At 42.0% G+C, this 25,226-nt stretch overlaps 1 protein-coding gene across 2 annotated transcripts in view; it reads right to left on the bottom strand.

Moving 5' to 3' along the window:
• Positions 1-6,815: 6,815 nt before the first annotated feature.
• The window catches only part of DOCK11 (dedicator of cytokinesis 11), a 63,874-nt gene continuing 45,463 nt past the window's right edge, over positions 6,816-25,226 (bottom strand). The window contains exons 41-54 of one of the 2 annotated variants that reach the window (XM_026848367.1): positions 23,496-23,678; positions 22,699-22,812; positions 20,732-20,947; positions 20,595-20,652; positions 19,052-19,158; positions 17,958-18,080; positions 16,947-17,060; positions 15,030-15,176; positions 13,775-13,985; positions 13,243-13,433; positions 11,501-11,601; positions 9,879-10,017; positions 7,391-7,403; positions 6,816-7,295 (exon numbers count right to left, since the gene is read on the bottom strand). In XM_026848367.1, coding sequence (XP_026704168.1) covers positions 7,398-7,403; positions 9,879-10,017; positions 11,501-11,601; positions 13,243-13,433; positions 13,775-13,985; positions 15,030-15,176; positions 16,947-17,060; positions 17,958-18,080; positions 19,052-19,158; positions 20,595-20,652; positions 20,732-20,947; positions 22,699-22,812; positions 23,496-23,678 — 1,710 coding nt within the window. In that variant the 3' untranslated portion in view covers positions 6,816-7,295; positions 7,391-7,397. The remainder of the gene's footprint in view (positions 7,296-7,390; positions 7,404-9,878; positions 10,018-11,500; positions 11,602-13,242; positions 13,434-13,774; positions 13,986-15,029; positions 15,177-16,946; positions 17,061-17,957; positions 18,081-19,051; positions 19,159-20,594; positions 20,653-20,731; positions 20,948-22,698; positions 22,813-23,495; positions 23,679-25,226) is intronic. The other variant, XM_026848366.1, reaches the window with a different exon arrangement.

Genomic DNA, 25,226 nt, shown 5'->3' with positions numbered 1-25,226 from the left:
CGAGCCCCCCGAGCCCTCTGTCCCTCCCAGGGGCTCCCCCCACGTCCCTCCGCAACACCCGATGCTCCCGCACCCCCGCTCCAGCCCGGCGCCCCACCGTGCCCTCCCGCGGCCATGAGCTCATGTTTTGGGAGTCAGCAGTAATTTTCCTTTTACTGCCAGATCTAAGCTCAGCTCTCAGTTCCTGAAACATGACCACGACATTCATAGTCCCTCACCGGGAAAGCAACGATGCCAGCACATCCCCGACTCGTTGTCTTGGTGTTAAAGCTAACTAGTTATCCAATCCCCCTGGCAGAATGCCTCTTCTCAAAGCCCCTCCTGCAAGTTCAGGTCATTTCTATAGTTCTCATCTATACTAAAAGTGCATATTGTTCTTTTTCTGATCTATTACAGACCCTTCTTTCTACAAACTTCCCCAAACCCCCTCGACTCGAGCCCCTCCCAAACATGACACGGTCACTTGCAATCTTGTTCTCACTTTCATGGGGGTGACGTGGCAAGTAATTTTCCCAAATTTTAACAGAAGTGGGAGTATCACGCAAGCGATGTTTTCATACGTTAAAGGAAACAAAACCATTTGGGATAAGGCTTTTTCTTCTGTACTAGATTTTTGTGGTACCTAGCAAGCTTGCTCCTAGTTGCCACCCAAACACAGGTATTCTAAAAATAGTAGAGATCCAGCAGAGAGGAATCTTTGGCAAAGGTTCAAGGCAAACCAAAATTCATTAGTGAGAATTACTTATTCCTAAGCCGACAGAACATTTCAGTATTTACTCAGCTCTTCAAGGAGTTTTGCAAGAGTTCATCTGCTTTTTAGACACTCATTTGAGAAAAAGGGAAGCAGATCTTTTTATGGTAGGGCGGGGAATATCCTGTGTTAATGGTGGTGTTTTTGACTTTTCTGTTTGTTTTTATGCTTCTGGGAAAACAAGAGGATTTAGCAAATTTCCTAGTTGCTGTTAGGAAGTGCTCAAAGACCTGCAATCATACTCAAACAAAAATTGTGGCTTAAAGTTCCAGGACAGGGAACGTGTAAGCTGTGTGACTGTGATCCGACTGTGTCACTATCTACAGCCAGCATGGACTATGCCTGCTAGTGATGACCTCTGGTAGAGTAAAGCTGATCTGAGATACAATGCCCTCTCCCTTGCTTTCAGTTTCCTTGCTAATGTTTTCTTTCCTTCCTTCTTTCTGTTTTGTCCACGCTTTCTCCTGGGAGAGCCAGTGCCAATCACACAGCCAGTGGGTCGCACACTTTTGGCCGCCTGCCCATTGTCGGAGGCAACTGAAATGTTTTTCCCCGGCTCTCTCCCTCCTCCGCGAGCGCTCGACTTGTCATCACATTCCTGTCCCAGTGCAGGGCAGTGAGAACTTCTGCCAAAGCCTTTGATCCCTGCCACCTACCCGAGACTTCCCATTTCTCAATCCCATTGAGTCCTGTCCTGCATCTTTCTGTTGCAATTCTCATGCTCGCTCATGTTCTTTTTCAGACAATACGCCTGCACTGCAGTGACTGGAACTCATACAGACACACCTGGGGTATCTTTAAAAGGATCTGTTAAACAAGTACTTGGCGTATGGCTTCATGCTTGGTGTAAACTGATTTACGATCATGCTGGTGATCTGCCCTTGGCTGCCCGCTCCTGCTGTTTCCACCCACACAACCAAAGCCAGTGACCGTGGGGTTGCACAGCCAGTCTGCTGATGCATTAAAAAAACATTTTCCTGTCCACGTTCTCTAACTCTGATTAACAAACGATGCTGATGTGTGCGCGGTGTGGCTGCACAATTACTAGGGCCAACAAGAGGGAGCAGTAACCGCGGCATGGGGCTGTGGGGAATTGTCCCTTTTGGGAGCAGAAGAGTCCTCAGTTGCCCCACACAGATGGCAAGATTCCTCCTTTTTCATTTCTGATTTTGCAGTGGCTTCTGTCAATACTTTAGGTCTCAACTGACATAACTATAGGCTCTTCAGAAGATGGCTGGCTTCAGGTCAAAAAAGGGGTCAGTTAGAGTACAGCTGGATCTGAGGCACAAAAATCCAAAATCGTGAGCTGAAAAAACTCGGTCTGACTCACGGGGCCTCTCCCTTCGCGACCTCAGTGCTCTTTGGGGGACATCTATAGTTTTGTGATCCAAGCGTTCAAAGCAGCCATGAACTCTGCAGCCTCTCCGAGCTGTTGCCCAAGCGTCACTGGAAATCAAAAATTACGTGGACTAAAGATGATGTGCTTTGAAGAGCACTTTTGAGTAGATGTGGAATCAGGCATGCTTGTGCAAAATTCGTATGCCTCGCCAATAAATTGCTATTGCAAGTCCATGCATCAATTTTTACTGCTCTAAACAGCAAGGATTATTGAATTAATCTATTTATTTGGCAAGAGAATAACTACTTTCCCCATCAAGGGAGGCAGGGCGTGAACCTGGTTCTACAGCTGTTTGTCCAGGGCTTGCAAGAGCCCCGTACAGGAAGCCTCAGCGTTAGAAGACAGTAATAGAAAAAGCAGTTTATCCTTTATCTGCTGGCGCGGTAAATAACGATAGTTACACGCGACTTCCCTTACATCATGTAATAGCCAATACAACTGCCTGAGCCTGGCATATGTCTTAGTACACTAGCCATTTAAGCTGAGTTAGTTTGAGAAGAGCGACAATAAATGCATTTCCGAAGAGCAAAAGTTTCAGTTTGAAAATCAGAACTACAAAATAGAGCAAAAACCTGATCACAAACTTACTGAATATTCTTCAGGAAAGTAGGGTGATTTGCTGGGTCATTTCCTTACCAGTGATTCACACTTTATTTCTATTTATAACTTTACATGCATTTCTATATCTGTCTCAGGTTTCCCGATGAATCGTGTTTTGGGGATCCTCCGAACTGAATGTGTGGCATTTGCGTGCATTCAGGATTTCTGAATTGACATCTATTTGCTGCTGAATAATTTAGTGTTAACAATATCATTTGGTGTACGTCTGTATTGGAAGATTTATTACAGTAATCTTTAGAGGCAGCATATGTGATAGCTCATTGGACTAGGCTTTAGTCCCATACCCCTTTACACCAGTATTAGCTTCAGATCACTCATCCTGTTCTGTGAAGGGAGAAAAACCCTTAAGCAAAACATGTTTATTGCAACACTTATAACTTCCTGGTTTTGTAGTCTTTTATTTTGACCTGGAATAAACTTTCTTTTACTGAAATGTAATTTTGCCCCGGCTTCTTGTCAAAATCATTGATTCTTTAAGAAAAAAACAGGAATAAAAAGAGCAATATAGGATGGCAGGTCTCAGAAAGCTCTGGAGCAGCATTGTGTATTACTTGGTGTCACGGGTACGTTGGCTAACAACTGAGGCAAATGGGATGTACCGTTCTGTTGTCACGCACAGGTTAAACAGGGCTTGTACAACACATGTATATACAGCATGCACGATAAAAGCACTTATGTAGTAGCAGGTGTTAAATTTACATGAAAAGAGAGTCAGTTACATCCAGAATAGCTGAAATATTATATCGTAATTGGTTCACCATTGCTTGACACAAGCATATTATTTAAAGGTTAAGTACTACAGTCTGTGGTTGCAGAGTAATTAGCTGTACGCAGTGTTCCTCAATCCAGTAGGAACCTCTTGTTTAATGAGAAGAACTTAGTTCAGTGAACATCAAACAAACACATGCTACTCTCCTTAAGTGGGTAAGCTGTGTAAGATGTGGTTTAATTAGTATGAGACGTTTGAGCCCATGACTTCCACTTGAGTTTTTCTCCAGTTCTTTTGGGCTGTGTTACATCAAACTGTAGGGTTACTGTGAAGTCCACGGGTCTCTGTCTCTACAGGAAGGGAAAACAAACACATTTTGTCTACTTTGAGACAAAAGGTATTATGTTTATGTAAACTCTGATTCTATATCAAAATACGTGGCACATGTTCAAAAGGCTTCTAGAGCAAAATAAACGTTATACACTCCATAATTTTAATTTTTTTGGCCTATCTCATGAAAATTTCTGTTATTAGAAGAAATTTAGGACATTAAATAGTATGCAGAAATATATCGGCTGCAGTAAATTCTACATTCCAGATTTTTTTTTGGGGAAAAAAAATGTAACTCCGAAGTTATTTGTCTCAAGATCTTAAGATATTACTTTCTAATCTCCCTGCAGAGAAAAAACCAGTGAGTCAAAGAAGAGAGTAAATGTTTACACTTTGCTTACTCTATCTGGGTGTATAAACCTCTAAAAGCATGTTCTTGTACATAAAGTGCTGGCAGGCCCTGTGTTGCTTTGTGTCCTTCCGCAAACAATCTGGATCTAACACATAGCATTATCCAAACCAGTCCTGATACTGAGAGTAGCCAAGTGCTCTTAATCCTCGTTGACAGATACTTTATCCTCTTTCTTCTCCTTTTATGCAAAATTACCAATGCGTCCCTTCTGAAAACTTAATGTTTTATAGAGCAGTTTTGCAGCAAAAGTAATTAGAGGTGTACATATAAAATATGCATGTGCAGCTATATCGATATATTAGAAAGAGTGCATGCCAGGTTGTACTGATTTTTACAGACCAAAAAAATTCTGCCATTCCTTAGGCGATATAAGAAAAACAAGTGTAAATGAACAATAACCATTTATATTCTTCAAAAAAAGGTTGCAAATAGGCAGTACCCAATGTGAGTACCAGCTACATAAAACAGGTACATAGATAGTACAATCCCCAGATATATCTGTGAATTAAACTGTTTCAGCTAGAAATAAGAAAAAAATCTGGAAGACTTCTTTGAACTGGGAAAATTATGTAGGAAAAGGAGAGGAAGAGAAAATGTGAGTGCCTTCTTGGCACCATTGTCCAGATACAGCTGTAAAATATCTAATGACCACTCCCTATCATTTCTAGAGTGGTGAAAACGGGAAGAAAAAGCAAGCTCGTTCTGTTACCAGTCTTTTTATAACCCATCTAAAAAGGACAAATTTTCATCTGACATTTTTCTGTTAAAATCCAGTCAAATTATTTACCTCCAGGACAGAAGGCAAATCCTTAGGGCAGGATCATTTTTGTTACTCATCAAAACTGCACATAAGCATGCATTCTGAACTGTACTGACTGTATATATTCTGACCGGACTGGTATTAACTACGTTTTTTTGGCTGGATTACACAGACAGCTTTCCAGTATATTAAACTGAAATGACAACTCCAATACCAACAATAAATTGAGACGTTCTAAACTGAATCTTGTTGGACCATTAAAGACATCCGAAGATATCAGTAGGAATATCACTGGAATTCCAGTAAAAATAAGGAACAGCAATTGAAAATTCAGCCAACAATGTTGTTTCAGAACATTAAAGACTTCAAAAAACATGAATAAGAACTGCAATTCCAGGAAAATGATTAGGTTAGCCGCAGTATTTAAAAGAGCTATAGTGCAAGAGCTTTTGGATGTCCACATCTCATTCCTGCTGATTGTATTCAAGATATGCCTCTAGTAGTGATGTTTAAAGTTTAACTAGCTTAAGAATAATTATGTAATGTGTCCCCTAATAGCTTCCTCACTTTTTAGTAAAGTAATTTGGAAAACTCTCACTATCTGCCTTTAAATATTATTTGTTGAAAGATGAAAATCAGTAAGGTAGTAACCATACTTAAACACGCCAGTCTCTCTTCCTCTTTCCGTTAAGCTAAATTTAGAGCCTGCCTGGCATAAAAGCACATACAAGCAGAAATGTGGTCTGTTTGTTACATAGGCACGTCTGTATTTTGCTTGCAACAGCTAATTGGTGAATTTACGGATCACAACATTATTTTCTCAGAATACAATTAATTTTAGGTATTTAGAATCATGCATAATAAACATTTTGAAATGTCATCCAGTTACTATTTGAAGATAATTTTTGTTACAGAACTTAGGAGCTTAACATTTTATAAACACTATAGCAAAGGTAAATACCCAGCTGGAGTCCTTTTATTGTGACATTTTGTTATATATCCTTAACCCCCCCCAACCTTCCCGTATGAACTACTGGAACCATATTTACAATTGATGGGATTTTGAAAAATGTGGATGTTAAAAATGTTGCTGGATAAAAGAATTACTGATCTGTTTTCTTCTTCCTATATCTGAAAGTCTCTTATTAAAAAGAGACAGAGTTAATGTATTAAAGGTTTTGGGAGGGGAAGAAGGAATAAAAGAATTCTGGAAAATACATTTTCTCCAACCATCTGTCAGACAAAAATAATGGGCTTTTAGAAAACAGGTTTAACGGGAGGGAACATGCATGTCATACGATGTTAAAAAAACCTCCCAATTTTGTATGAGTTGTTTTGATGTGCTGCATCTCACATATTACTAGGATTTTTCTGAAAAGGTGTTTAAGCACTTTATAATTCCTGACTCCATTGAAAGTGTCCTCAGAGTTTATATTTGTGTGATACCATGAGTGGTAAATAAAAAACTCGTTATCAAATGACAGATCTCCTAGGCTGTCCTCAGTGAGTACAATCCATCCTCCTGCAGTTGTGAAAGGTTAGCCAAAACTGAAATCAGCTATAGTAAGCTCAGCTTTCATGGAGGTTACTTTAGAATTATCTGCTCAGGGGATGCATGAAAGCTATCATTTCTGGCTTAGGTTTTAGTTATTCCAGACTAGGGCAAGTTTACTCTCATTGTCGAGTGCAACAGGGGCATCTGGAAGCCACGTCACATTTTAGAAGAGGAAGGTCGCTTACTAGGGACTACAGTTTCTCCTTCATGTTCCCTATCCAACAAAGCTTTTAGCAGCAAATATGATGTAATGCTAATTTCGATATACTCTATGCTCCTTCTATTTACAAAGTAGTTTTAAATTTTATTATATTCCATTGTACAACTTTACATAGTACTGTTATTGTTTCAATTCGTAGTTCAGCAATTCAATACATATTTAGATCACTGCCTTTCCATGTCCTGTTATACATTTAGCTTTAAAAAAAAAAAAAAAGGTAGAAAACAAGCACAGTGGTGCAATGTCCAGGCACTTTCAACGTTGCTCAGCAAAATAAGCAAGCACCCTGTTTGAAAGCATGGCAACTTTGGGGTGGGGGGAAAAAACGAATTTTTGCTCATCGTGGATTTTTTTAAACATCCCTTGTACAGTTCCAAGTATTCCTGAGAAGCTCTGTAAAATGTGACTGATATGTTTATATTTCAGCAGTGGGTCTGAGTGAACAGTAACTTCCATCACCAGACGTTCCGCTGATCACACAGAAGACATGCAGGGAGTCGTGCATCCATGGCGAATGCATTGTATCTTCGTGGTAGATCTAGACGAAGCAAAATAATCACAAATTCAGTTTAAAGTTTCAGTTCATTATTATAATCAAGCTCTTTAAAAAGGCATGCAAAAAAGATATCCAACCTTGTCTTCAAAGCTGTTTCGCAAAGGCAGCGTAACAAAGAAATGAGAAAGAAGAGTAATTTAGCAATTTCTGTAGCATTCATATATACACCGTTCTGTGCATTACTGGATCTTTTTTAGTTACAACTATCCAGTATAGAAAAAAAACAATTCACTGCATAGCAATTTTTTATTCTATCTTAGCAGTAACAGAATTCTAATAGTCTTTTTGGTAAGCACAGGGAGTACCTGCAGCTAAATACGGCAAATACTCACTACATTCCTGCCATGTGGCAAGATTTTGTACTTTATAACCTGAAGGATGGTCTTACAGCCCAGGATCTGACTGACCTGCTGTTGGAGCTGCTCTAGAGCTGTGTGTTTGTTTTTCACCCTGTGGTTCGCCAGTCAACAAGTTATTTACATTAGTGAAACTGAGATGACTGGCCATCATCAACAGTTTTCGGACATCCGATTTTCTGCCACTCTCTGATGTTTCCCATACCTGTTCAGCTGCAGTTTATCAATTTTTGTATGTTTACATTTCTGTAACTTAGAAGATCTGTAGACAGGTCACAGGCTGACCCTGGGAGTTACCCATCTGTCCTGCCATCTCAAACTAAGTGCACTGCCTGTGTTGTTTTGGGGCACTGACAATATTTAGAAAAACATGATATTTGCAGTGAGAACCATAAATTAATGTAATATACTTTTTATGTTTAACTGAGTAATTTTGCAGAAGAGGAAACATGTTCCATGAAGTTTCATTTGTTAGATACTTAGGTCATTTGATGGCAATACAAAGTTCAAGTCAGCAGTTATCTACATGATGTTGTACAACCATAAAGAACAGTGCTTGTAAACATGATTTTTTAAGCTGCCTTTTGATCTAGCACAAGAAGAAAGTGAAAAGTATATCCTTCCCAGTGAGCCCTTCGCTTTGACATTTCAGTTGCTGTAATATTTTGCCCATTAACCAAAGACAACACAACAGTGGATTTGTAAATCTATCAAGATAATAGGGAGTGTGCTTTAACAATGCTTCTTTGTTCCAAGATAATCTTAACTGTTGTACTATGATGGTGCAGAACCAAGTGATTTGGTTTTAATTTGACTACTGCAGAATTCAGAAACCACAAAAGTTCCAGCAGCTGCATGCAAATTAAATGTCTTGGAAAGGTTTACTTGCAAACAACTTAAGAGTAAGCAGGTGACAACTCCTATGAACAAACATCTCTGAGCAAAATTCAGCAGTGGAGTACACATGGTAGGTAATGTACACGAAAAAAATGGGTCTGCTGAACGTGTAAAATCAGTAGTTTGCACACTAAGAAAATGGTGGCCATAAGCAGAATAGCAGGGAAATCTAACAAAAGCAAGGGGGTGTAGCAGTCACTTAATTCTTAAATGGATCTCCCCTTATACTTCTACAACAAAATTCCGCCCCATCGTGAGACTGATTCCCTGAAATGATATTGTACCCTTCCATAACAAGACTCTCTTTGATTCCTATAGCATTATTTTATTGTAAATAAACCTAATTTACAAATAGCAGCCTGGTGCAGTTGTATTATTTTTCCACTTGCACATTTTGCACTATTTGAACAACTGCTCAACTTATTGTGGAATTTGCCTATATATTTTTAGTGATGTTGCATTGCAGTTTAAAATGTTGCATTTTTAATTAATAGTCATGGACTTAGTCGTGCTTAGTAACTGGGAGATTCTGAAAATATTTTTTCTAATTTTCAAGTATTATAAACCACAATGCACTCTATACCATTCATTTTCTGTGCTTGATACTATAAATCTACAATGAGATTTCTTTTGTCATAATGAAGGCAAAATTAGATAGCAGAGGTATGGAGATTCCTTCCGAAATCCAGTTTTCATATAATTTCACAGTGTGATACTAGACAGAAGTGCAACTGTCCTTTGAATCTCTCACCTCTCTGATGCCACTATTGAAATGTGTTTTCCTAGAAAGATCCAAGAAAACATTAAAATATAGGTCAGATAAATTAGCACAAGTATTTTAACAGTGCATATAGATAGCATGTTGGCATTAGACCAAGATTAAAAGGAAACATCCTTTAATGAAAAACAATAATTAAGAAAAAGGAACTTAAGCTGAATATAACTGAGGAAACTGAAATTTTGCCAGAGAATCACAGGATTTTTATGATGTAGAAAACGTGAGGCAAAACATGGCACAGGATTTCTGGTGACCATGGCAGCCAGGAAACTACTGGTACGTGTCAGAGAAGACTCCACCCTGGAGCACACTGTATACCAACACCAGGCTGAGACTTTCAATCAACAGAAACTGATTTTAGGAATCCACCAAGTGTGTCATTTACTTTCCACGTTCAGTTACTCCCTTTTATATATTTAGCTAAATAACATGAAGAGTGATCAAGTTCTCAATGAGTTTTCAGTCAGTTTTCCACATTAGCTCGTTTTCAAGCACAAAGAACCACCTCTGTGGCTCCTGACATGCAGTACATGCCTGTTCGTGGATGATGTCAGAAAGCTCTTTCACCATATCCCGAAAGTTTGATTTTAGCCCCTCATGGTACTCCACTTGATCTTCCTTTATGAGTCGCTCATTGAGCTCCAGAGCAATTCCACAGGCTTGTATAAACTTCCTGGCGAGGAAAGGAATGAACTTTGGCCATTACAACAGTCTAGTATTCCACCAAAGCAAACAACCAAACAGATAGGCAAATCTCATTTTTCCCCCCCTTTTCCCCAATGTTTGGGACAAGTCACATCCTAGCAGCATCCCTGGCACAGCGGATCACGGAATGGGGAGGGACTGCAACAGAGGTATTGGGCATTCTGCTGGAGCTCCTTTGAGCCTGGATCCTCAGTAGATGGGATGGGTGCACCTGCAGGGCAACACAGCGGTCTCACACCTTCGCCCCAAGCTGTAGGACCACACGCAGCTGGCAGATCCCAGACAAAGCCCAACCAGCTGCACAGGGGGTCACAAAACAGAGGGAGGCCACGGTCAGGCACAGAGGAGAAATCAATCATATTGGGCTTGACAGATTTGGATGTATGTGAGGTAGCACGTGTGCCTGAGAGGTCAAGTTGCTAACAGCAGACACATCCTCCAGAAAGAAATTTAGATCACTGGCAGCTCTAATATTGTTTTCATGGTTACTGTTACTCCTTTTCTTTGCTTCATGTCACACACAAATTTATCATTTTTTGTAGACTACAATGACAAAACATGCACGACTGGGATTTTCTGGGATCTTTTTAATTAAATAGAGATTTTGTTTGTTCTGCCTGCACTGCAGGGCTGGAAAGTAAGACTGCCTTCCCTCTGTTCTGCATCCATGTGTGCCAGGTTTGCAGAGGTTGTTCCCCTATTCGTTCCATGGTTTGCTTGATTACTCAATACACTGAGGAAAACAGGATTGACCCACATGCTGCCTCCTCCATAGAGCGACCAATAAGCAAAATGGGAGTCACCAGCACCCAGTAATGAATGCAGGAGCTGGTGGGCAACTGGTTGCTCCTGAGAGGTACAGAAAGTAGTGTGGCAAAGGCTCCTCATCCTGAGATGAAGCAGGAGCTGCCTGATTATATCATGGGGGACACCTTCAAGCGGGAGGTAAAACCTACCCTAATGGACAGAAATCAGAAAAACACCTGTGCAAATCACATAGTTTCAAAAATTAGCAACAGAAACAAGAACAATGGTCTTCCATAAACTGGGAAGGAATTTGCTTTACAATATTTCAGGTTTCTCCCTTTGGAAAGATTGGGAAACAATACATAAAATGAAAGATCCCTGCACACAAGACTGTCAGACCTTTGGTTTTCAAACATACTTTCTTCACATGATAATCTCAAATACCCACACAAACCACTGAAGCAGATGTTCAAGCAAATCCCCCCATGGAGATCACAGCCCTGTGCTTGAGAACTCTTGAAGTATATAGTTACATTGGGTTTTTTTCATATGTCTGAGCACCCACAACCCCATGAGACCTGGATCTTTATAAGGAACATCTAAGGACGCAGCATCTGCTGATTTTGGAGACAGACAATGATATAAGCAAAGCAGATACCATGTTCCAGCCAGCTGGTTCGTTTTTATTACAGGAGAAATCCTACCTGAACATTTCTTTTAACTCATTCACCTTCTTAGTAGGATATTTGCTGGACTGGCTGTCACTTAGGAAAGCTCTGGCGTAGGCCAAGGGACCAGCATTAACCTAGAACCAAAATAAGAAATCATTTATGCTAGAACTTCTGTTGAGTTGCTAAAGGCAGTTGTGAAGGAAATAACAATATTCTTAACCCCCTCAACATTAGCATATTATTTGAATGCCACCAACTCTGCATTACTAATGTCACTCAAGGCACCTGAAGTTTCAAAAGTTGAGTCTTAGTTTCTCTGTCAATATTTTTTTAAGACCAAAAGATAAATAGAGATGAAAAGAGAAATGTGATCTGTTTCCTCATACTTTCCTCTTATTTGCATTTGGAAAAGCAAATTCCTCAGCTTGAGAAGACAGGCTCACAAATAGGTTTTTTGTGCCTGATATTTAGAGTACAGTCTTCAAGTTAAGTATATTTCAGCATTCTCCCACAGCCAGTTAATGTCCGATTACATGGACCTGACACCATAAGCACCACTGGACAAAATGCTTATTACCATGAGCCACCACCGCCCGTATGTGGCAAGGCAAGCTGTGCTGGCAGGTTGATGGCTGCAGTGCTGCAGATGAGGTAGCTAATGGATGGCTGAGCCCGAAGAGTTGTGGTTAAGGGAGTTAAATCCAGTTGGCAGCCAGTCACGAGTGGTGTCCCCCACGGCTCGGTGTTGGGGCCACTCCTGTTTAACATCTTTATTGATGATCTAGACGAGGGGATCTAGTGCACCCTCAGTCAGTTTGCAGATGACACCCAGTTGGGTGGGAGTGTTGATCTGCTCGAGGGCAGGGAGGCTCTGCAGAGAGACCTGGACAGGCTGGAGCCATGGGCTGAGGCCAACTGGGGGAGTTTCAGTAAGGGCAAATGCCGGGGGCTGCCCTGGGGCCACAACAACCCCCAGCAGCGCTACAGGCTTGGGGAGGAGTGGCTGGAGAGCTGCCAGTCAGAGAGGGACCTGGGGGTGGTGATTGACAGCTAGCTGAACAGGAGCCAGCAGTGTGCCCAGGGGGCCAAGAAGGCCAATGGCATCCTGGCTTGTGTCAGCAATAGTGTGGCCAGCAGGGACAGGGACGTGATCTTGCCCCTGTACTTGGTGCTGGTGAGGCTGCACCTCCATTACTGTGTTCAGTTTTGGGCCCCTCACCCCAAAAAGGCCATTGAATGACTCGAGCGTGTCCAGAGAAGGGCAACGAAGCTGGTGCAGGGTCTGGAGCACAGGTTGTACGAGGAGCGGCTGAGGGAACTGGGGGGGTTTAGTCTGGAGGAGGCTGAGGGGAGACCTCATCGCTCTCTACAGCTCCCTGAAAGGGGGTTGCATAGAACTGTGGATGAGCCTCTTTAACCAAGTAATAATCGATAGGACAAGAGGGAATGGCCTCAAGTTGTGCCAGGGAAGGTTTAGACTGGATATTAAGAAGCATTTCTTTACAGAATGGGTTGTTGGGCATTGGAATGGGCTGCCCAGGGAGGTGGTGGAGGGTGTTTAAGAGTCAGGCTGACATAGTGCTGAGGGATCTGGTGTAGTTGGTAACTGTCAGCATTAGGTTAATGGTTGGATTAAATGATCTTCAAGGTCTTTTCCAACCTTGACGAATCTGTGATTCTGTGGTTTCTGGAAAGTAAATGTGCTATGCTGTGAAAAGATTACTTCCTCTGAGACGTGTATATAAATGTAATTTTGAATGGACATCAAGGCTTACCTGCACAGACACACAGCCTTGCAATTTGAGTTGCAGCTGGATCATGTCAACATCACCAGCAGAGCAGAGTTTTTGCAGCTCCGCTGTCTTGTCTTTTATTTCATCAGTAGCGACATCAATTGGTTTTAAATTAACTTGATGTTCATAATTGACTGGAATTCTCTTCTTTACATATGGAAAGGAGTTCAAAGCTAGCAGAAACAGCAAAGGAAGTTCACAGATTGAAAAGTCATGCAGCAAATAGGAGCACTCTTCATAGAACATATACAAGCAGAGTATGTCTTGCCCTCAGAGTTTTAGTTAGTGTGTGTGAAAACCCAAACAAGGCTATAATTTACCCACATGATTTATTAATTTGTAAAAATTTGCACATAGAAATATAGTAAATTCCCCCTCCCAACCAGAATATTGCATCACAATTCTGATTAAGTAGCTGAGAGAATTTTTGACTCTTTTGGGATATTTTAATGAGCTAAAATAGTCTAAAAATAGTTGCTGATACATAGTCTCATGTTCAGATGGTTGTACTTACTAGTTAGAATGGTCCTTTTTTTACACTGTTCTTCCACACTGCCATGCTTTTTTCCAGATAAAGTGTAAGGAGTTTCAAAGACAAATCTACTGATGTTATGATTTCTTTCAAATTCCGTCTTTCTTTCAGAGATTTCTTTGTCTTCAAAATAGGGCTTCACATAAGTCACTTGAATATGGGCATACTTAGGATCAAGGTCTTTAATGTTGACCTGTGAAATAAAAGGGTTATTAACCTTTTGTTCTTCTAGTGAGTAACAACATATAATTCATTAATTTATCTACTGGGATCTGATTTAAACTGATTCCCTGCTGACCCAGCCCCATTGCATGCAGGTGAATGATGCACCAAACACTCCCTTTGATCTCCGCTGTGATGTCTAGACCATCCTCTGGTGGACACAGAAGATGAGGTGTGCAACAACAGATGTGTCATGTGGTGCCAGAAAAGCTGCATCTGGAACAGGTAGCCACACCACCTTATCCATCAATGCAGCACATGCCTGAGATACTTAGTCCTTCTAATATGACCATGTTGCCTCCAGGCCATGAGCTAGTGCTCATACAGTGCTGTGCTGTGGCACTGTATATCTGCAGGCTTGCACACAACAAGCTTTGGAATCACCAGCATTGTCTTTGGTAACCCAGTCATATCCATCATTGCAATCTAAGGGTGTGAACAACCCTTGCAGGGAGCATAAATTATTCGATAGGAAAAGGAAGGAGCTATGGCTGCAAGGCCACAGTTTGTTTTAGACTTGCAGTGTTGAAGCAACAGCAGGTAACTCTGCTTCCAATCATGTGCTCCTCCGTGCTGGCTCCCGATGCCTCCCCAACAACAGAGCTCAGAAAGATATGGATTGCCATTTCTCATTCAGAATTCCCAATTCATTTATTTCTACCTGGGAGCCAGATCAGCACCAAAACTCGTCAAGCTGTGCAATGTGTCCACACAGGAGCATAAGGATGTGAGGGGCAATTGGAAGCAAGGCGCTTGTAAGAGGGTGGAAGAGAGTACTTGCTCTTCCCTTCCTACTGGCAGAAGGAAGGGGTGCTTGGTCATCTCCCACCTTCAACTCCACAGAGCAAAGCTCATTGTTCTGTGCTCCATTTGCACAGTGCTTAGAGCAGTGCAGTTCCAAGCCCTGACCAGTATTAGAATACAACTGGTATTTTTGCAATGCTCATCAGTACACTCTCTAGAATGTGGCTCTGATGTTCACTGCTAACAGCTTGTTCGTGCAGTTTAATTCTACCTTGTTAGAATCCTGGATAATCTTTACAGTCTCCGACCCAAATTTTTCTCCATAAAGTTTAAGAAGTCTGAAGGAGATCTCCGAGAGGCCTGTCAGCTTGGGTTCCTTATAGATGTATTCCTTCCCATCTTCTTCTTCAAAGAATGTCTAGCATTAATCACAAACAAGTAGTGAGGAATAGCTGGGTTTCTTTGTTTGATTTAGATTTGTTACTTTGAAAGCAAGTTTCTAACATTTCAGAAAGTCAGGAAGGTTTAGAAGGCTATGGCTTGCCTAAAGTCTCATTGAACTTGGCCTGTTTAATAGGTTCCTTCAAAAATTGTGTAAAATATCATAAAATTCCTCAACCAACACAAACATGTCATTGCTGAACACAAAGGCTTGAGTATGACCAGTGAGAAATCTAAACAAAATGGAAGATGGGCTTAGCCAGCAGTTGACTTCTTGGAAAGAGGCAAGCAGGAGAAAAAACACAAAAACAAAGCATAGAGAAGGAGCAGAAAGATACCTAAGTTGAGGAAGCCCTGACAGCAGAGACACACGTACAGTCTGAAAAGAAGGATTTTGTGTAGGCTGAATGGGACTTCAAGCAATAAATAAAGAAATTAATTTCCTCTGCTTTGACTCCTCCTGTATTTGGGGACGTAGAGCTCGGTGTATTTGCTGTAAATAGAGACAAACCTGCATTGAGGTTGTGCCAGCATCACCAGCCCTCCCTGTTATGGAAACAGCATGGAAGCTTCATGCTTTGGCGAGCTGTTCCAGTCAGAGGTTGTGACAGAGTGATGAAACTGTCTCTGTGTAGCTGGCATATAAACCCAGCAAAGTTTTAAATACAAAACTGGATCAAGTATTGTTTGTCAGGCTGATACGTTACATGGCTTAATTTTAGGGCCTGATCCAGTTATTTCTACAATTTCTAGAAAACTGAGCTAGAAGTTGTTTCCTTTTATCTATTGCTAACCTTATTTAATTTTTTACACATCCAAAGTTGAAGATGAGGACAAAAGTAAAATATATGTTTGCTGCAGCAAAAGTTAATGCTCTGATACGCTGTGCGTATAATGGCAGTGGCATTCAAAGGTACAAACCCAAGAGGGTGTCAGGGGTGTTCACCATCTCTATAAGAAGGAATAAGGAAAGGCAGGGCTAATAGAATTTACACAGCATCTTCTAAAGAGGGGTCCTGCATCTCCCCCGTGGTTATGGGTCCACAAGCAGAAGCAGATAGTTCAGAGACACAGGGAGATGAGGGGTAACACACTTTATTAGATTAACTTCTATAGCTGGAAAACAAAAAATTAAACCACTACTGCTTTTAGGCTCAGAAGACTTCATCAGATATGATAAAATCATGCTCCTCCTTGGGACTCTCGAGCCCAAGATCTTGTCCATTTTTCCAGCTACCTCAGCTAACAAAAAATACTATTTATCTCTACGCATATGTAACCAACACTGATACGTATTTTGCCTCCCATAACCTTTTACTCTACTCATATCTTAGAAGAGAGCAGCAATTGTCTGTAGAAGAAAAAAATCTGTTACTGTTTATATACTATGGTTATATACTGTTACTAGTTATATACACTATCTACATCAAATTGTGTTTGTTACAATAATCATAATTACAAAAAAACACCCCGTGTCTTCTGAACCCACTAAGCCATTTCCTAACTGCTGAGTTGTTTTATGAAAAGCCCACCAGCGGAATCAGAAACTTTATAATAAATCAGCTGCTCCTGCAGAGAGGCACAAACTCTCACCTCAAGGGTGCAATACCAAAATGCTCATGTAGATGCTCCAGTGGCTGCACCAGAGGAGCTAGCAGGCTTTTCAGCTTCAGGTCTGACAGAGCAGCAGCTTTAGGGGCCAAGATGCTTGGTGAGGGGTAGCTGGCAAGCCCGTGTATATACTTACTTGTCCATAAAAGGCCACTCTGAAAAAGGTTCCAAGAAGCCTCTTCCTTGTGTGCATTACTTCCAATATCTTAGCATACGCTCCATGAAGTGTTCTGTACAGCTGAGTAAGCTTCTGGAAATCAAATCTTGACATCATTAAAGCTGAATTTTGCAAGCAGGAAATTGTAGCTAACGCTGAAAGCTACTCAGATATCTGAACACAATACTTTTGAGAATTCAAACTTGAATTTCTGAAGAGGTTGAAATCCTGAAGATTTCTTTGAAAAACCTCAGTCTTAAGCACATGCTTAGCTTTAGGTCTGAAAGGTACCGCAGACTGCAGTAACGTCACCATCCTTAGAGAGAAGGCTGAAGCCTGTTGTCTCAGCACGTTCCCTGACTGAGGGTAGGGCAGCTTGCAGTATTTTACCCAGAAATTCTTTTTTGATTAAAAACAGCTTTATGATGAAAAAATAGATCAAGTGTTCCTCTAGCTTCAGTTATACAGCTGGACGCTGCGCTGATGTGGAGGGGGTCACAGGAGAGGGAGGGAAAGAGGAGTGCTATGCAGGAGCCGAGCAACAGCCTCACCAAAACATGGGTCGCAGCAGGTCTTGGGAAGGTGCAAGGAGAGGGCTGGTAACAGCTTCCTTCCTTCCTCTCCACTTCACACTGAATTACCTGCTGATCTAGTCCTTTCTTTGAACAGTTCTCACTCTGTTTTTAACCTTTAAAACGTTCATCTCACGAAGAATCTGGCTTTGATGAGCATATGGGATGATGACAGCTTTATTTTAGGGGAAAGAAGGTGGGGACTGTTCACTAAATATGAGTCCTCTGTGTCTTTAGCTTTAATAATTAACCCCCAGACCACTGTTTTCACTAATTTGTTAATGACCAGCAATGAAGCACAGTGCTTTACTGACACCAGTTCTTAAACTCATAACTTCAAAAATAAAAAAGCCTCCTGCTTTTTCCTTAGTGATCTAGAAAATTACCTGATACATGCAAACTAGTTCAAAATACTTACCTCAAATTCACGCCGCTTTTCATAAATAGGAATGATCAGTTTGGAAACTTCAGAAATTGTTTCATAACGCTCTGCTTTCCACAGGCCATCTACACACTGCTCTAGCAGCTCCACCAGGACTTCCTACCAGAGCAACCAAATGGGTGTTGTTAATAACAGTCAAAGTTAGAAGAGAAAACTATTTTAACTTCAGGTACTGTAACAGGTCTCAGTATAAGTAGCCACAGTTATGTAAGTTTAAACCCTGTGTGCTCCTGGCTTTTCCAAAGGTATTCTAAATTTTGGAATTAAAAAAAAAAAAAAGAAAAAAGAAAAAAGGACAAGTCATTTTTTGAAAGTTCATTCATTCTTAGTAAATCATTAGTGCAACAGCCAGCAAGTATGTCTTGGTTATTTAGCTACCTCCCCAGGAGAATGCCAAAACTCTGGGAGAGTACGGAGATGACAGCACTGGAAGTCAGAGGTATATGTCTAAGAAGCACGTCCAAGGAACACGTGTGCAATAGCAGTGGGACGTGATGCTAACGATCCTCAAGCCTAGTCTTGATGAATGGGCAACTGGGCAGCTGGGCTGCAGGGCCGCCTCACTCAGCCACATGGCCCACCCAACACAGTTGTACAAGGATGGTACAGAAGTAATTGTGAGACTTTATGACTCATGGGAGGATCTACCCACTTCCCCCAGTGCCCTGCTGTGGTTTCTGGATTGTTCTGCTAATGTGGTGTCCTGCAGCACAGCCCTAACTCAAGCGGAACCTGAGCTGACCTCTCACTCGGTAGAGCTTGACTTGCATTCTGTCCCCCTTCGGAAATACCATGCTGTGCTGAGCTGTGCCGGCAGAATTAGCATTTGCATAACATGGCAGGCAAAGACTGTGGTGTAGCTTTTTCAGTCTCAGTGTTAAGAAAGCCCTTCAAAGAAACCAAGAACTTAGACCAGTTTTACCTATCTGAACTGTACACAGAAAATCCTTCAATGCAGATTTCTCTTGGGGAATTTCTGTGGAGCAGTGTTCCTTACAGACGCCAGTGCACAATGATAATTTGCTAAAGCTCATATGAACAAAGTCTAAAACTATACTACAGGACCACACCTCACTGTAATGTACGTCCATCATCCCACCATCTTCTTTCATTGCACCTTCTTCATCAATGTTGGGAGTGATTTTCCTGAAGGCAGTGCATCCACTGGGGAAGAGTTCTGTAGCAGACAAAAGCAAATGGATTAGTTGTATAACATATCTCAAATGTGTCATGCTTTAATGGCCAGGGAAGCAGTCTAGCTGATAGCGAAGTCCTACAAGTAGCAGGTGACCCAACTCCCATTTTTGCTACTGATTTGCTATATGAGACTGAACACATTAGAACTTCCCCAGCCATTTGCCATGGGAGTCATTCCTAGTACCTAACACCAAGTACAACAGATTTCCCAGTGTGGAAGTCATCGTTGACCAACCTAACCAGCTGCAAGCAACTTCAAGTGAAGAGAGAAGGACAAGGGTATATCTTTGCACAGAAGGTGCAAGAAGAAAGCTATTGCTGGATGTTGGAGAGCTGGGGGTAACTGCACAGGACTGTACACCCCTACTTCTGCTAGCACAGTTATGTACCGCAAAACTTTGAGTAGTTCAGTCTTTACTGAACCCTTTCCAGCCTAAGTATATGTAAAGAGATAATTCAATGTATTCACTTGATATTCCTTTGGATTTGTTCCTCTTCTTTTTTAGAAGTTCTCCTTTACCACCAGTTGTGGTAAGCAGCCTCCAGGGCACAAGTAAAAAATTGTCAGCTTTCAATACTCTCCCCTCTGCAGCCATGTGAAACGTGTATATGTATGAGAAAAACAAGTCCTGGTTTTTCCCACTTAGCCAACACAAAGTACAGAATTTGGAGGGACTCCAAGCCCCCTGAGTAAGGCACTTAAGACTTTTCTAGCCAAGGCAGTGCATGTAATCAGCTTTTATGCAGCCTTAACTTACTGAAATATAAGTATCCATTTCATCAATTATTCCCTCGTATGGAAATGAGAAAAATGGGTCAATATATCAAATGTGAAACAGTTATTTAAAAGAAGACCTGCAAAGTGGTATTACTTGAGAACACACAAGTTTGTCCTTCCTTCCCGTTTTGCACTGAACCACAACACACTCTTTTTTTCTGATTGTTCTTTACATATTTGTATAGTTAGGCTATTCTCTCATTTTTTGACTAAATTTTGACTGCTTTTTTTCTATACATTTCTGCACTGCCTATAGTGATATTTCTGAGGAACATACTGACAGCCAGTTTTTAATATGGGCTTCCCCTATAAGAACATTTCCTAATGTAAAATACAACTGAACATTTAAACCGAGACATGATGTGTCAGTTCTTATTTCACTCAGCAACACAACATGACTGTCTAAGCAGACCTGGCCAGCCTAGTAAATGCTTGTGTATGAACAACTGGATTCCTTTCATAAAAATACTAATCTTCTTACAACTTTATCCACTGCATTATTTTTTTTCTTTTTTTGTTTGTTTCTAAAATAAACATTTACCAAAACAAGAGAAACTTGTCTTTAAAAAGGTTCTGATCCCCACCAAAACCCATCACTGCATTGTCTCCCTCGTGCCTCCCAAACATCACACACTTACTTTTCCTGTGCAGAAACTCTGCAACAAGGGCTGCTACGTGAACGTAACACATGGCTGCCTGCAAAGTACAAAGGGAAAATTAAAATGTCATCTGTACATGTCTTGTTGTGCACCATGTTTTGAAGTACATGTATTACCTCTGAAAAGTCTCCGTTTTTCACATGTATCTTTGCCATACTGTCCAGCCACGTTTTCCGGAGCTCTGGGGTACTTGCGTAAGATTTGGCTAAACTGTACTGTAGATCTATCAACATTTCTGGATCCTTTTCATGTTCTTTCATTTGAGCGGTAGCCATAAGCACTGTACGGATTCTCTTTGTCAAATCTTTGACTTCAGAAGGAAAGGCAGTTGCCTGACACAAAACAAATCTAGTTAGAAGCAAATACAGAACTAAAAGGTGTTCCAGGCTTTGCCAAAGAAAGACCGTCATTACCCTTTCAGCCAACACTCCACTTACTGCCCATCTGAAAACGCCGAGAACACAGGAGATAACTAGCTTTTACTCACTGAACTCACACTGCATACAGTGTACAGTATTTCATATGCAATTAGAGGGATTTCTATCTGGGTGTGCACGGGGCCAATTTCTCCTGGTCACATGCAGGATGAGAGGTTGGATGTTCCTGCTCGACAGTGAGGCAGGTACATCAGCCTCCTAAGGTGCTGGTGAGAGCAGGACAGAACTGCTCTGTGCACATGGATGTCCCAGAATGGGAATGTAAACCATGCCTGAAGTATTTTTCATGTCATTCAACATCCGGCTTGTTAGTCTCTGATGTGGTCACTCTTCAATTCCTAAAGCACCAAAGGCATTTGTAGAGCTTCCCACCACAGGAATGTAATATATAGAGAAACACACACAGGCTCCAGTTTGATCTCCTGCTCAGAGCAGGGCCATCACCAAGTTAGACCAAGGCTTGTCTGGCCAAGTTTTATAATCTCCATGGACAGAAATCCCACCTCCTTTCTGGCCCCCTGGGCCCTGCCCCAGGGCTGCACCATGTCCTTGGGAAATAATTTTTTCTTTAAATAAAGTTGGAATTTCCCTTGTAGTAACTTGTGTCCATTGCTTCTTGTCCTGCCACTCCACACTGCTGAGAAGAGCCTGACCTCCTTGTCTCTATAACCTCCCTTTTGGTAGTGGAAAGCAGCAGTTAGGTTCACCCTCAGCTTTCTCTCCTCCATGATGAGCCTGTCTCAAGTTCCCTCTCCTTGGGTTCCTGCTCCCTAGCTACCTCTGTGGCTGTGCATGGCATCCTCTTCAATGTATTGAAATCTCTCTTGTACTCTTGCACTTATATAAATACATAAACTGGATATAATGATGGTCTCGTCATGTGAAATATAAGCAGCAAAGTATGGCTCAGTGAAACCCTTATGAACACCTGTGTACAGAAGAGAACTGAGGTTTTTCCAGGTGTATCCCAACTATAACTTTGTTATAACACAATTCAACACTTAAGTGAAGTTCCCATTCCAACTTTAGGTCACAGGATAATCACAGAACTGTAAAAACATTTCTTGTTTTCCTCTATCCTACCTTGGCAGCTACATTGTGTGTAATGGAGCAAGCTGCAGTGATGATATATTGTTCAATGGGTTGGGCAAAAGCTTTTAAATCTAGCACAAAGACAGACAACTATTTTCGAAAGAAATCCAAGCATTAAGCTCCATGAAACAATGCTTTCTTGATATTACTGACACTCAATTAAAATGAACTTCTGCTAATTACTACCTTCAGGCAACATAAGTAGCAGACCATCCCTTGTCATTTCTCTCTCTCAAAGCTGGAAGTTCTTGGAAAGCTCTTTGGACAGCCTAGCAAGCAGCACACTTTGCAAAGCATAACCTGAATTGCAGAGTTCCCTCCTCTTGGTGCGAGGCCTCACGGATGGAGCACGGTCTGCCTGTGCAGCTGGCCCTCTGTTAAGTGTCATTAAGTTGGCATAATGCTTGTTTACTGAGCAAACACAGCCCACTATGAGCTTATAAATCATAACTCCAAACATTAGCTTTACTCTTAAACACAATTTCCTCGAGTGTGTCCCAAGTGTTGCATTAATGGCTGATAGTACACGATGTGATTTAATGTCTCCAGCTTACCTTCATAGGCCTGTCACTGTTTGCAAAGTTGTTAATGATGAGCAAGGAGTCCTGAAATCTTGTCCCACCACTGAGTGCCACATCTGCTATTAACTGGCTCACTGCAATTATTATCTGTTGGGACAGGGTAGGGGCTTTATTTAAATGAACCCTAATGGAGGAGTTTTACTGTCACAGTTATATATAAAACGCTCATAGGAAAACACCATGTCTTTCCCACAATGTAAGCAATGGTTGTCGTTGTGGCTTTGCTGTCACATCTCCCAAGGACAAACACTCCCCAGAGGACCAAACTACTTTGCTGAATAGCGAGTTCACAGAATCAACAATATAACAATCATAATACAAATCCCTGTTTATACATGTTACCTTCTGTGATTCATTACAATCCAGATGGTATTCATCTGCCCCACTAGGTATCTAAATTTGCTTACAAAAGAAAAAAAAAAAAGCTGAAAAAGCAGCTCTAGGAAAATCCCTTCTCCTTCCTTAAAGGCAGCTCTTCTTGCTGTCCTTTTCACCCCACCCCAGCCAGCTTCTTGGGCAGAGATGTGTCTTGCATCTGTAATTCCAAAAACTCAGCAGCTTGGAATACTTGATGGCAGTGTATTTTAGCCAAAGGACCCTAGGTCAATCACTGGAAACAGGAATTAGGCACAAGCCTGGAAATCAAGAGGGTTTTTGATGATATAACAACAGTAAGACCCTCTGCAAATAGGAGGTGACACAGTTTTATTGATATATCTGTCCATTATATCTGAGGCATCTTGCTCTCTAGCTTTTTCCCAGTCACTGACCTGAAGATGTGTTCTCAGAAACGTTCTCCTTTTGGTGAACTCGAAGTTATTTCTCATCAGGAGATACAGAAGAGCTGAGGCTTCGTTCCTTGTAGAAGACACCTTGGAAGTGCAACACTTCAGGATCTCATAGCAGAGGGCAGCACACATGTTCACCCTTCCCTTGAAAAATGCTGAGGGAAACTTCACAAGAGGCATGCAAATATTAGAAAATACACCACTAAATTACACCCACGGGGCTTAGACAGGCAGGGGCACGGGGCAACACGCTGGGCTCCAGCCTGGACAGCCTCAGTAAAACTTCTGCCAGAGTTCTGAGCCTGAAAGTATCTGCGTGAATGAATTCGGGGCCTATTTGTAACCATGTTTCCTAGAGCAATGTGAACTTTGCTGTCACACTTTTTGGGATGTGCTCGTCTAACCCCTCTCCTAACAACTTCTGGGTTCATTGGCAAATTCTCATCCAATTGGACAGACATAATTTTTATGTTCTTACAAAAGCCATAAACACCAGCAGCAGGACAGAGAGGAAGGGTCCCATGGACATTCCCACCAAAGGCTGTCATCTGGGACATCAGAAAATCGGCTGGAGCCTACCCAGAAGTCTGACTTTACTGAGAAATGTGACCGGCAATGCTTGCACAGCCTCTTCTACAAGTCCCTGCCAAAACACTCTTAAAATCATGCTTGCCCACAGGAATGCAAACAAGAGTCTTGCTTGTCCCAGAGAGCCTAAAATACACAGTGACCTGCCCTGGCCCCCACAGCGGAGCCAGCCCCAGGGAGCAGCACGATCAAGCCAAACTGCAGTGTGAGATACCTCGGCTAGCAACAGGGCTCAGAGATTTGCATCAGGGTGAAGAAAAGCAGAAGGGGAAGACCAGCACCCTGTACTGCCATAGCACATCTATCACCTCACCAAACACCTACTTCCAATCACGTTTGCAGGGGCAAAACCAGCCGTGCCTGAAAAGCAGACAGCCACAGCTGTGCCCTGCCCCGGCACGCAGCTGCCTCCATGCAGGGCTCACCAGAGCAGGGGCGCCAGCGCCCGTCCGTCTGGCCACGGTCACGAGAGATGGCTGGTGGGAAGTGGGCACCACACTTGGCTTCCTTCCACCCCGGCCGCAGTGGGCTGGGTGCAGGGAAGCAGAACAAGGACAGGTTTTGTGCTGGCATGCAGCCACCTCCGCAGCCACCGCAGGGACCTGGCTGGAGCAGGGCGATGCCTACACCTCCCCGACGGAGCGGAGGATGTTCGGGCATCGCACAACAGCACTCTGCTCCCTCTGCTGCAGCTGGGGGACAGCCCCAGAGAATTTCCTGGTACAAAGAGGCAACAGAGACAACCATGGTTTTTATCTGTTTAGAAGAAAGACGTGCTCAGTTCATTCCAGACCCAATGGTCCTCTTGGGCCATGAGCCACTTCTAATTGCCCCATGTAAGATGATGGTAAATACTGTCAGAGTGTTCACTCACAACCTCCAAGTCAGAGCCTGGACCTGTTACTATAGCTTTCTACTCCTTGCATTAAGTATATATGAGTCAGAAAAGCTTGTAGGTATTGCTGTGGCCACCACCATGGCGTGCTGGTGAAAGGACCTCAAAGCAGGAAGCTGTGGCTAGCAAGAGCAGACCATTGGGATTACGCTGAGTGACACAGGTTACAAGGCAAACTGAAGACACTGAGCAAACATTTGGTGTTCACTGCCTCTGGCCAAAAATATTAA

Source organism: Athene cunicularia, assembly GCF_003259725.1.
Source record: "Athene cunicularia isolate RWA chromosome 4 unlocalized genomic scaffold, athCun1 chr4_part3, whole genome shotgun sequence".
Classification (NCBI taxonomy): Eukaryota; Metazoa; Chordata; class Aves; order Strigiformes; family Strigidae; genus Athene; species Athene cunicularia.
Note: the sequence above shows the minus strand (reverse complement) of the source record. Positions and strands in the feature narration are given on the sequence as shown.